General features: G+C 44.6%; 1 protein-coding gene across 2 annotated transcripts in view; it reads left to right on the top strand.

Annotated features, from left to right (window-relative positions):
* MINAR1 (membrane integral NOTCH2 associated receptor 1) overlaps positions 1-13,048 on the top strand; it is a 51,272-nt gene that overhangs the window by 28,440 nt on the left and 9,784 nt on the right. Inside the window, exons 1-2 of one of the 2 annotated variants that reach the window (XM_053596044.1) lie at positions 6,375-6,575; positions 9,783-12,133. In XM_053596044.1, the coding sequence (XP_053452019.1) occupies positions 9,833-12,133 (2,301 nt within the window). In that variant the 5' untranslated portion in view covers positions 6,375-6,575; positions 9,783-9,832. Of the gene's footprint in view, positions 1-6,374; positions 6,576-9,782; positions 12,134-13,048 lie in introns of those variants that run through there. The other variant, XM_053596043.1, reaches the window with a different exon arrangement.

The raw sequence follows: 13,048 nt of genomic DNA, 5'->3' as shown, positions 1-13,048 counted from the left end.
TTTGTTTCTGGAGGCGCCTGTGGCTCAGTGAGTAGGGCTCCAGCCCCATATACTGAGGGTGGCAGGTTCAAACCTAGCCCTGGCCAAACTGCAACAAAAAATAGCTGGGCATTGTGGCAGGTGCCTGTAGCCTGAGCTACTTGGGAGACGGAGGCAAGAGAATTGCCTAAGCCCAAGAGCTGGAAGTTGCTGTGAGCTGTGACGCTACAGCACTCTATGGAGGGTGATAAAGTGAGACTGTAACTATAAAAAATAATAATAATGATAAAATAAAATCTTTATTCCTACATGATAGTTTATTTGGCAATATAATTATGATTTATATGTTACTTTCTTTTGGCACTTTAAGGATTTTATTCCTTTTTTATGATTTTAATTTTTATTCTTTAAAAAATCTGGTTTTAGTTTTATCCCTTTTTAGGTAATACAACATTTTATGCAAGATTTTCTTTCTGTTTCTGATATTCTTCAACTTCAATTTGATGTGTTTCAGTATCTAAAGGAGGATTCATTTTTATATGTCTTATTTAATATTTATGTTGCTCATTGAATTTGAAGATTCATGTTTTAAATTCTGGAACATTCCTAGTCATCATCACTTTGACTATTATTTTTCTGCCATTGTTGTTTCTCAAATTCCAAATAGACATTTGCTGAAACTTGTCTTTCTATACCTATGTCTCTTAAGCCCAATTTCATATTTTTTATCTTTGTATCTCTTTGTTCTGCATTCTGCTAAATTCCCTTAGGTCTAAGTTCACTAATTTTCTCCTCCCTTACATCTGTTACTTAATCTGTTGTATTTTTTATTTCAGTGGGGTTTTTTCCCCCCTAGAAGTACTACTTAGTTCTTTCCCAGATCTGTGTGTTCTTTTTTCTCAGTGTCTTCTTTTATTTGGATTTCCTACTATTTTTTATATCTTTGCTTATTTTAAATGTATTTGAACCTTGTTTAGATTGTGGTTCCATTTTGTGAATTTCTTGGTGTTCTAATCCTGCTGGTTGTTTTGTGTCTGCTGACTTTTCACTCATTGTAGAATATTTTCTTTTGTGTGTTGTAATTTTTTAAATTCTATTTGAACTTTAGTGTGGCTTCTTTTCTCTGTGGGGCTCCTACACACCTTTCCTTCTTCAGAGTAGTTTTGCATTTATTTCTGCTTGCTCCCAGGGTTATTATCAGCATGGAACTAATTTTTACATTAATTTCTTAGTTCAAGAAGTCTCGTACCCTGTGGCAACATAAATTTGGGCCCTAAAATATTTAAGACATTGGCTTAGTTTTGTATTTCTAAGGTGGCAATTTTTTACTTTATTTAACCTAGAACCCAGGTAGAGGCTGACAAGTGTCCTTGTTTATTGTGCTGATGAGCAGATTTTTTTTCCCCCTTTGGCTTAGAGTCAGAGAATAGTTCTTCAAGGGTCCTAGCTTGATGGAGACATCTGACTTTGTGAGGGCCTCACCTAATCTTCCTCAGTAGGATACCCCATGCCCTCAGGGCAGCCACAGTACCTACTCTCCTGCTCACACTGTGTGTTTTTCAGTCCCTTCTCTATTTCTGGCACCTGGGCCATTTAGCTTGTCCTCTTGCAAGCTTAGTTATGGGTGTTAGGAAAAAAAAATCTTATCTATCATTTCTGGTGTTCATAATTGGAGACTTTTCACATTTTCTAAGCTTGCCTTCTTGCCAGATCTGGAAATTACTTCACAATATCTTGACTTTTCAATCAAGGGCTTTGCACTAGGGTTGACTCCACAGGGATACACTGACAGGAAGAAGCATACCCTGCTGCCTTCTGTAGCAGTTTTTGTCAGCAAGTCTGTCTCTGGGAGAGAAAGGGTTCTCCCTTCAGTTCAAAATATCATTAGAGGCAACAAAAGGAATGTAGAAATTCTTGATCACAATTTTTAGATTCCTAGATTGATACCCTTTTATTACAGTTTTACTAAATCATAGCAGCCACCACCGTCATGAAGCAAAATTAAAAAAAGAAAATTCAAAATAGACAGGTCAATACCAAGCCAGGAATTACACGACTACCACAAATAAATTCTCTTGCAGCATGCTTTTCATGAGTGTGAAGTGTGAACACTGTGGCCATGTTACATTTCTGCACTTTATTTTGGTTTTGGTTTTTGCAAGATTAACATATTATGGCATTTGAGAAAGCTTTAATAAAAATACTTTACAACTAACTTTTGCTAATAAAGTTTAAGGCTTATAGCATTCATTCATATCATATTTGGGAGAGTTGGGTGGCAGAAGGGAAGATTTAAAACTTCAAGGGAGTTGGTAAAAATGAAATTCAGAAAGCTTGTTTTTTGTGCAAAGATTCAAGCAGCAATACTGCAAATTACATCCCTAAATCACATCTCTCTCTCTCTTCTGCTCTGCTTTGATTAACATTAAATGTCAACAGTTTGAGCAGTTAAAAAATGAATAAGATTATGAAAGGGTGGACATTCTTTTTAGCTTTGTAGATCAGACGGCAACAACATTTATCATGACTGGAGTGTTGCATGAAATATGAACAAAGTGCCGTGGTAATGGGAAGAAAAATCAAGCATATAGTTCTGGTCCTTCCCAAAGCTACAGATTATTGTCTGGTGGACCCAGGGAGCTGGAGTTAGAAGAGCCCAGTATTCTCCGTGTGGCTGCCCATGTGTGTGAGGTTTTGCAAGGGGGAAGAGACTGTGGGTCCAGCCCATGCACCCTCCTGCAGGCTGGCGTGCTCATCTTCATGGCCTGCTTGGCTCTGGAACCTGCTGTCTCTGTGCTCCCAGCTCCCAGAATTGAGTCAAGACTCCTGTCCCAGAATTTAGAGCAGTGCCTTCTCTTCATCCATTTGTGCTTCTATAGCAGAATACCTGAGACTAGGCAATTTATAAAGAACAGAATTTTTTTTTTTTTTAAGACAGAGTCTCACTTTGTCACCCTGGGTAGAGTGCCCTGGCATCACAGCTCACCGCAGCCTCCAGCTCTTGGGCCTAGGCAATTCTCTTGCCTCAGCCTCCTGAGTAGCTGGGACTACAGACACCTGCCACAACACCTGACTATTTGTTTGTTGCAGTTTGGCTGGGGCCAGGTTTGAACCTGCCACCCTCAGTATATGGGGCCCGTGCCATACTCACTGAGCCACAGGCGCCACCCTAAAAAACAGAATTTTATTCCTCACAGTTCTGGAGGCTGGGAAGTCCCAGATCAGTGGTTCTCAACCTTCCAAATGCCGTGACCCTTTAATACAGTTCCTCATGTTGTGGTGACTCCCAACCATAAAATTATTTTCATTGCTACTAGCAATGAAAGGTTGCAGCATTAGGAAGGTAGCAACGAAAATAATTTTATGGTTGGGGGTCACCACAACATGAGGAACTGTATTAAAGGGTCACAACATTAGGAAGGTTGAGAACTACTATCCCAGATCAAGACGCCAGCTTCTGGTGTCTGGTGAGGACTTTGTTGCTACATCTTCATGAAGCAAAAAAACAGAAGAACAAGATAACAGAATATCGTATGAGGCCTCTCTGAGAAAAGCCTTAATCTCATTTACGGAACAGGACCTAGCCTCCTCTTACAGGCCCACCCTCTTAATGCTATCACATTAGAACCCCTGAATTGAGGAGACATGTTGAAACCAGAGCGTGCCCTCCCTAAATCGTACCTGTGTATCCAGCTCCATTTCCTTCCATCCATCCTACCAAACATGCAGGCTCTGTACTTCCCTGTACCTCCTGCCTCCCACCCTCTTCCTGGAATCCCTCAGACATCCTTTTCTTTAGTTCTTGAGGACAGTGCAGATGGTGGCTCCTTTATGGAACCAGCTTTACCTTTTCCCCATGGACGGAATTCGTCTCGCCCTCACCTGGGCTCCCAGCTCCTTGTTGATGCTTCTCTGGCATTTGGCAGAACTGGCATTTTTGCATAGACATTTGTGAAAATAAGTGAGGCATCAGGAACCCTGTGTGTTGGGGCCAGTCCTGTCACTAATTTCACGTTTGCCTTTGAAAATCACTCTCTGGGCCCCAGTTTTCTTGTCCACGAATTAAGGGCTCAGGCTGGGAGCTCACTTTGGTCCCATCCAGCCCTGACTCTGAAGCCTGTTTTCCTCTCTGAGACCATGGGCTCGAAGGAGGAAGCACACTGACTGCTCAGCTCAGCGCAGTCTCAAGCATGTGCTGGGTGTTCAGGAGAAGGTTGTGGAGGGCAGACAACCTGCAGAATCTTCACGGAGACAAGAGGTAGCTACATGTGGTGAGTGCTAAACAGTGACAAGGGAGTGGACCAGTGTGAGATGGCAGGGCACCTCTTATCCCCAGTAAGTAATTTCAACCTCTGGCCTTCAGAACTTTTTCATGGAAGCATTTAATAAAATTTCTTTCCATTTAAACAAGAGTTGAATAAAGAGTCCCATAACTAACTTGTTATTTTCCCTTTGGGTCTCAGGAATACAGACAGGACAATAACTCAGGGGTCTAAACGTCTCTGGAAGCATGTCATTTGAGTACAAAATTTTCTGTAACGAGAAACTAAAATTTTAGAAGTCTGCAAAAAAGGTGGATTTTTTTTGTTGGTGGTGGTTGTGTTTGTTTTATTTTGTTTTGTTTATTAAAGACAAAGTCTTGCTCTGTTGCTGCGGCTAGAGGGCTAGCGTTCAGTGGCGTCATCATAACTTGCTGTGACCTCAAGCAATGTTCCTGCCTCAGCCTCCTGAGAAGCTGGGACTATAGGTGCACACCACTATGCCTTGTAATTACTTTTTGTGCCAGTTAATTACTTTTTAGTTTTTTTAGAGATGGGGTCTCACTATGTTACTCAGACTGGTCTTAAACTCCTGTCCTCAAGCAATCCTCTTGTCTTGTCCTCCAAAAGTACTTGGATTATAGGCGTGAGATACAGTGCCTGGCCCAAGAAGTTGAAAATGTAAATGTGGAGAGGCCAAAACCCTGCTTTAGGTGAGTGTGTCTCATTCTTTGTATAGAGTGAAATAATTTTTCAACAATGCTTCTGTAGCAGAATGTTATGGTGTGCGCCTGTAGTCCCAGCTACCCAGGAGGCTGAAGTGGGAGAATTTCTTGAGCCCAGGAGTATGAGTACAGCCTGGACAACATAGTGAGACTCCCCCATCTCTTAATAAATATAAATGTAAAAAATAATACTCCTGTAGTCTTCTTTCATAACCTCCAGGAATCACTGTGAGGCATAAACCCACTAAATGCTAGCCTTCCCACCGCCACAGCTATTCCACAGTCACTTCTGTCATTTCCATCACATGGAAGGCTCTTTATTGAGTACATTACATATGTTAATTACACATATTCTTACAGATGGGGAAATTGAGACTGGCTGTAAGTAACCTACTCAACATCCCACGCCCAGGTCTGAGTGCTCCATCCCTCATCCTCTCTGCCTCTCATGATACCAACTTCTCTGCTTCCTAACTGGGGCTTCTTGGTCCTGAGTTCTGAAGGTCCATGATTCAGAAATTCTGGGTGGCTTTAAGAAAACCCTGAAGACTGAAAACCAGGCGTGTAGCCTGGTAGCAGGGCAGCAGGACCCAGCCTGCAGCATGCAGCCACTGGCAGCTCACCTTTCTCTCCTCAGTGCAAATAGCTCTGCACTTGGACTGGGGGAAGCAGAGTTGTTTGATGAGGCCCTGTGGGTGAAAAAGATTCCAGGGGATGAGGGCAGCGAGAGGCCACAGGCCTCTGTGCAGAGGGTCTACGGGAGATGTAAGGGAGGAATGCCTGGGCTGGGCTGGGCAGTCAGTTGGGCCGGATATGGGCCCCTCCAGCCTGATTTTCAGATCTCTGGGCTCACAGGCTACTCACGACAGCTCCCTGCCAGGCGGGGATGCCATGACGTCTTTGTGGCTGTGCTTGCAGGGCTTGTTGGCAGGCAAGTTCAGCATCTTGGGGTCAGCCTCTCGAAAGGCAGGGAGGGTAGATCTGTTGGTTGCTTAGCCTTTCTCAAAATATGCATCAAGATGTGCTGAGAGATCCAGAATGTTCAAAGCCTAGAAACAGATCTAAGAAATGCTTAGGAGAGAAGGCGTGTGGGTGAGTGCATGCCTACCTGTGTCATGTGTAAGTGTGAGTATGTGTGTGTGTGTAGACATGTTGGGGTGTTTGTGAATGTGCGCATGTGGGTACGGGAACTTGCACATGTGTGTGAATTGTGTGCACATGGTCATGTGGAAGTGTGAACGAGGAGTGCGAGTATAGGTCGAGTGAATGTAAGTGTGGGTATTTGTGTGTGTGTCCATGTATGAACGTGTGTCTATGTGTGTTTGTGGCTATGTGAGCCTGAGTCTGCATATGTTTCTGCATGTGTGAGAGTCTGTGTATGAGCCTCTGTGCATGTGTATAGGGGTGCATGCACACATGTGCACCACAGCAGTGTCACTCAGTCCCCAGAGATTCTGGGCAACCTCACTCATTTGTCATTAGAAAAAAGCTCGGGCTTTGGATCTTGCTCTGTTGTTTCTCCAGCTGTGTTATGCCCCTTCTCCTGAATAGACAAGAGTGTGGGTGCCTCCCTCTCTGAGCCCTGCCTGTCTTTCTACTAGAGCACCAGCAGGTGATCGTCCCCAGGGTCCCCCGCCCACTCGCTGCCATCACTGGTGGTGAATGCCGCTCCTCCTTCTGCATGGGGTGAGCCGGGGGGCCCCTTCAACAGGGTCAGAATCCCCATGTGGAAGTCCCCATGATCCAGATGTTGGACCCCAAGCAGCTCAAGTCCCCTCTCTGCATTGTGCAGTTATTTCTCTTCTGAGTTCCTCAGTCTCCTCACCTGTAAAATGGAAGTGCTTTTCCATTCTGCAGAGCTATTTGCACTAAGGAGAGAAAGGTGGGTGGCCAGTACCTGCGTGCTACGGGCTGGGTCCTGCTGCCCTGCTACCATGCTGCAGCCTGGTTTTCAGTCTCCGCCCCATCCCCTATTTAGCTCTTATTGGTGTGGTGTAGATGATCTGTGCGGAGTTTCTCCGCAGTGTGTGCAGTGTTTCTCCGCCTACACTGCATGTGCATCCACATGCCAGTTCCCAAGCACAGACACCTCAATTTCAGTTTTTGATAAAAAATGACTCCATTTTACCATATTGTTTGTATGTCCTTTATTCACTTCAGAAGAGAGTGGGCCTTGGTTTTCCAAATAGCTCTTTTGATCTGGGATGAATAATACCTTAGCTATGCAAAGTAGGATAGGAAGTTGACAAAGCCTGGCAGGGAAGCAAAACTTGGGTGTTCCTGGGTGCGGGGTGGGGCATGGCATTGGTTAGCTTGGAAGTACTGGCTTTAAATCTCATGCTCCTAGCTGCTGTCGGACCCTTTGGTTCTCCAAGCTCGTATCCTCAGCTGTCAGTAATAGTGAAAGTGAAAGAGACTCATGATGGATTAAAGAAAAGAATATCTATGAAAGTGATTTGTGTCTCCAGAATTATAAAATATGGTCTGCATGAGTTGTAGTTGCTGTTCTTTAAGTTGTATTCATTTGTCCTGTGCTCTGATTTCACTGCTCATTTGTTTACTCAAAACTCAAGCGTGACAGATTGTCCCTACCATTAGCAAGCCAGAACATCCTGACCCAGAATGCTTTAATCAGATGGATTCCAAGGCTGGGGCAGGGTGGGTAGCACTGCATGAGAAGTGGATTTCCTGGTGACTTATTCTGGGCATGAATAGAAGCTGTGAAGGCTTTTTTCCCTTTTCCATACCAGAAAATACTAACCAGACATTCATGGCAGAAACCAAGCTAATAATATTTATAGAAGCCCATTGGGAGCTGCTGGACACAGAGTGTATTACCTAAAGCTGCTAAAACTTAATTCATAGATAATACACTGTTCTGCTAGAAGATGGGCAGGACCTGTGTGGACTAAGTTAACCTTAAAATTAATAAGTCAATTATCAAAATACCTTTCCTAAGCAGCATGTGAGAAGCAAACACATTGTATAATTTGATGTGTTCTTGTAAATCTCAGAACCTGTGTCCATGTCTGTCAGTGAGGGGTTTTACCTTCTCTTATGAAATTTTGTTAAATGTTGGTTTGTTGTTTCTAATTTTCCCACCTCAGATCAGTGAATGTAGCTTTTTTTTTTTCCATTTCAAAGTAAGGATTATTATTGTTGGGTGATTATAAAATTACATGTGCCCATTTTGGAAATTATAGAAAAGGTGGCAAATGGTAAAGAGAAAAGAAAAATAACCTATAAGAACAACAACAAAAGAACAGTGGCTGAACAGGAAAGGGCTTGGGGGACCAATAGGACTATTCTATATTTTTATGTGCATTTTGGTTACTACAGAGGCATACCTATTTGTCAAAACTTCAGCCAATGCACACTGAAGATTTTTGCATTTAATTGTATGTAAATTTTACATTAAGAGAAAATCTGTAAACAATTATTGAACTTGGGTTAATGATAAGAATGAAGAAGTATTTAGGGATAAATGTACAGATGTCTGCAATTTACTCTGATGTGTATCAAAAAACTCAGCTATTTATCAGATGATGAATATATGGACAGAGTGATAAAGCAAATAAAGTAAATTGTTAATGGTAGAATCCAGATGGTGGGTATATGAGCTTTCACTATAAAACTCTTTTAACTTCGCTGTATATTAGAAAATCTGCATAATGAAATATTGGGAGAAAGAGACTACCAATTCAGAAGAACTCCATATTTACAATACAAACTTAACCACTATTGAAGTTTTAGTGTACATTATTTTCTTTCAGTTTAGTTCATAAGAATTTAAATTTTAGATCATTATGATCTTGCACAAATTTATTTTCATATTTTCTCACTCAATATTATATCTTTTTTTGTTATAAAAAGCTTCGTCCAGTAAGCGATAATGTATTATTTACATATAGTACAACTCACACTTTTTATTGTATAGTTCTATGAGTTTTGACAGATGCCTACAGTCATTTAACAACCACCACAACCAAGATGTAGAATAGTCCCATCATTTCAGAAAATCTCTGTGTTCCTTTGATGTCAAGCCCTCCCCTCATATCCAGCTCCTGGCAATCACTGTTGTAGCTTCCAGAGTGTCATTAAAATGGTAAAGTATAGTGTAATTCTGCCTTCTTCCCCTCATGTGCAGTCCATTGAGCCTCATTCATGTCCTTGCATGGGGGAGTTCGTCCTTTTTTACACATGAGTTGTAAGGATTCCACTGTAAGGATTTACATTGATGTAACTTTAACATTTGTAAAAATCATTATATATCATGTTTTATTTTTGTATTCTCTTATTATTTGGATACCTAAGGTATTTTATTTTTCACTATTATAAATGCCATCATAGTGAACATCTTTATATATAATCATTGTCATTCATCATTTCTTTTTTTCTTTTTTTTATTAAATCATAGCTGTGTACATTAATGCGATCATGGGGCATCATACACTGGTTTTATAGACCGTTTGACACATTTTCATCACACTGGTTAATATATCCTTCCTGGCATTTTCTTAGTTATTGTGTTAAGACATTTACATTCTACATTTACTAAGTTTCACATGAACCCTTGTAAGATGCATCACAGGTATAATCCCACCAATCACCCTCCCTCCACCTCATTTCTTTAAGGTAGACATTCCTAGGAAGAGAATCACTAATTATGACTATTTTTAATGCCCTTAATCCTTTTCTAAACATAAAGCTCTCCCTTGTATTTCTCTCTGTGATTTATAACAGGTTTGACTTAAAACTCCACCGGATGTTCATAATTCTCTTTTCCCACCCCCTCTCTTTTTCAATATTGTCACTGTAGAACTGACGGAAGTTTCAGTGTAGCCAGCAAGCTGGTGAAATTGTTAAGTCATGGAGACCAATCAGGAGACTTCCCTCTTCTTGGTGAAGATTTTGGAGGAACTGGAAAGCAAGCAAAACACCGTTTCTTATCAGGACCTGTGCAAATCACTGTGCGCCCGCTTCGACCTGTCGCAGCTGGCCAAGCTGAGAAGCATGCTCTTCTACACAGCTTGTCTAGACCCCAATTTTCCAGCCACGTTATTCAAAGACAAGATGAAATGCACCGTGAATAATCAGCAATCAAAGAAAATCATGGTGGCAGCAGACATTGTCACGATATTCAACCTGATCCAAATGAGTGGGGGAGCCGCCAAGGAGAAGCTGCCCACCAGCCGTCAGAAGGCCCGCAGGAAGCAGGCGTCCTTCGAGTCGTGCAGGGCGGATGTGGAGACCTGCAGCGCCGCAGAGTGCGAGCCTCTCAACTGCGAGCTGAGCGACAGGCCTTTCAGCCGGGGCTACCCCACCAGGCAGTCGTCCAAGTGCCGGAAGATGGACTGCAAGGACTGCCCGCAGTTTGTCCCCGCCTCGGAGCCCAGCTTCCTGCTGGGTGTCAGCAAAGAGGTGAAAAACCGCGCAGCTTCCCTGGACAGGCTGCAGGCCCTGGTCCCTTACTCTGTTGCCAGCCCTCAGCCCTGTGAGATGCAGAGGACCTACTTCCCCATGAACATGGAGAACGAGCCCATCTCAGACCAGGACTCCCTGACCCTCAACCAGGGCATCAAGGAGACCTTCATTTCCAACGAGGAACCGTTTGTGGTCCAGTCCTGTGTGCAGAAAAGGAACATCTTCAAGGAGGACTTTCACAATCTGATGGCAGTGTCCCCCAGTATGGTTGGCCCAACCAGCAAAGCAGAAGGTGATCATAGGGACCCCCAGAGTCGAAAGGACATCCACAAGCCCCCCTTCTTTAACCACAGCTTCGAAATGCCCTACAACAGCCAGTACCTGAACCCAGTGTATTCCCCTGTTCCTGACAAAAGGCGAGCAAAGCACGAAAGCTTAGACGACCTTCAAGCCTCCACATATTTTGGACCCACCCCGGTAATGGGAACCCAGGAAGCCCGGCGCTGTCCCGGGAGGCCCAGCAAGCAGACCCCGTGGCCAGCCAAAAGCTGGAGCCTAAACACGGAGGAAGTCCCTGACTTTGAACGGTCCTTTTTCAGCAGAAATCCCTCCGAGGAGAAGCTACACTATCCAAATCCCAGCAGCCAGACCCCCAATTTCCCAGCCCCAGCCAGGCGGCCAGCTTACCTCTCGCCAAAGGATCAACAGCCGATTCTGCCTGTTGGCTACGCTATGAAACCAAACGGGCCCAAAGCTAAAGAGATGCCCTCTCCGGTCGACCTGGAGAAGCACGAACCCCTGAAAAAGTTCAAGGACAAGAGTATCAGCTGCACCAGCGGGCAGCTCAGCTCGGACACCAGCAGCGTGGGCACCCAGACGGAGCAGTACATACTGGAGCCCCAAAAGTGCAAAGACCTGTGTGCGTCTGGACAGGCCAAGTACAGCGACAGACACACCATGAAGCACTCGGACGACGATTCGGAGGTCGTCAGCGATGACATCAGCGACATCTTCCGCTTTCTTGACGACATGAGCATCAGTGGCTCCACGGGCGTGATACAATCGTCCTGCTACAACAGCACGGGGTCCCTGTCTCAGCTTCACAGGTCGGACTGTGACAGTTCCCCTGAGCACAACTTAACCAAAGTTGCCAACGGGGTCCCCAACAGCAAGGGAGAGAAGGGCACCCGGCCTGAAAACAGCCACCACTCGGAAGGAGAGCTGAAGAGCAGTGTGTGCGAGCTGGTGCTCAGGATCGGGGAAATCGAGCGCAAGCTCGAGTCGCTGTCAGGTGTCCGCGAGGAAATCTCTCAGGTCTTGGGCAAACTGAATAAGCTGGACCAGAAAATGCAGCAGCCGGAGAAGGTGAGCGGGCAGATGGATCTGAACTCCCTGACCAGCGAGGCTCCGTCTGAGGACAGCGCCTCTCCGCGGCTGTTCCGCGCGCACAGCGGCTCCCACGGCCCCAAGCTGGAGAGCAGCGCCGACTGGTGCTGCTCCGACGCCAGCGGGAGCAACAGCGAGAGCCTGCGTGTGCAGGCCTTAAAAAAAAGCCTCTTCACCAGGCCGTCCTCCAGGTCCCTGACAGAGGAGAACAGCGCCACCGAGTCCAAAATCGCCAGCATCTCCAACTCGCCCCGGGACTGGCGTACCATCACCTACACCAACCGCGGGAGCCTCAGCGAGGAGGAGATAAAAGACGCTGGCCCAGGAGATAATAAGGACTGGCATCGAAAGTCTAAAGAGGTAATTTCCTTCTAAGTTCACGTAATTGGGATCCGGCTTCCTCCTAGCTCTGGTGTATTTCAAAGCCTTGAACCTTGCATGAACAAGAAAGAAGCCCGGCCTCTGTGCGTGTGCTAGCTATCCTTAGAGATTTGGCAGGCTTTTCACTTTGGACTAGAGAGAAGGATGCAGGCAGGTAGTCTGTTCCACCACGTTGTCGTCCAGCCAGGAGCAGCACTTGCTGCTGGGTCGCCTGCAGTGGAAAGGATGTTGGCTTGTGCTGCACAGAGGCTTAGAGGTCAGGTTTTCATAGAAGGGGGCGCTTGTCAGAGCAGGCGAGCAGCACCAAGGATATCCTCCTATCCTCTCTGAAATAGCAGGGCACAGGCCAGGTAAACAAGAGAAATGACTCAAAAGGGTACTGTCTGTGTGTCCCTTTCATGGACTTCATCGGATGCATGGTATTCTTTTTTTTAAAGGATGAGTTTTTTTCATGATAAGATAAATCAGTTAGTAAGAAAAGAAGATAAATAAGGAAGTTATTCATAGTTCTCCTAACAAAGACAGCAACTCTTGCTATGGTACCTTCCTTTTGTTTGGGTTTTTTTCCCCTTTCACACTTGTGTATTGCATGCTCAAGTGCTTTTGCATGTTTATAGTAGGCTTCACGTTTTCAGTTCTAGAATCAGTGCACACACTTACACTCAGATTCATTCTTTTCCTTGTCCCTTGTAGTAAGGATGGTTTATTTCATGGGGACCTGTGGCTGCTCCTGCTCATTCTAAATGGGTTATGGTGAACACTTTCTGGCCAAGGTGATGCAATTTCAGGTTGTTGCTTGTCTCCATTCCGTTTCCTGTTTCTAAAGGTCTGGAAAGACTGGACAGACCGCAGAGCCCTCTGAGGTCTCTAAGGTCTGGGTTGCCACAGGGAGAA

Source organism: Nycticebus coucang, chromosome 6 (genome assembly GCF_027406575.1).
Source record: "Nycticebus coucang isolate mNycCou1 chromosome 6, mNycCou1.pri, whole genome shotgun sequence".
Lineage (NCBI taxonomy): Eukaryota > Metazoa > Chordata > Mammalia > Primates > Lorisidae > Nycticebus > Nycticebus coucang.
This window is presented reverse-complemented; position numbering and strand designations above follow the sequence as displayed.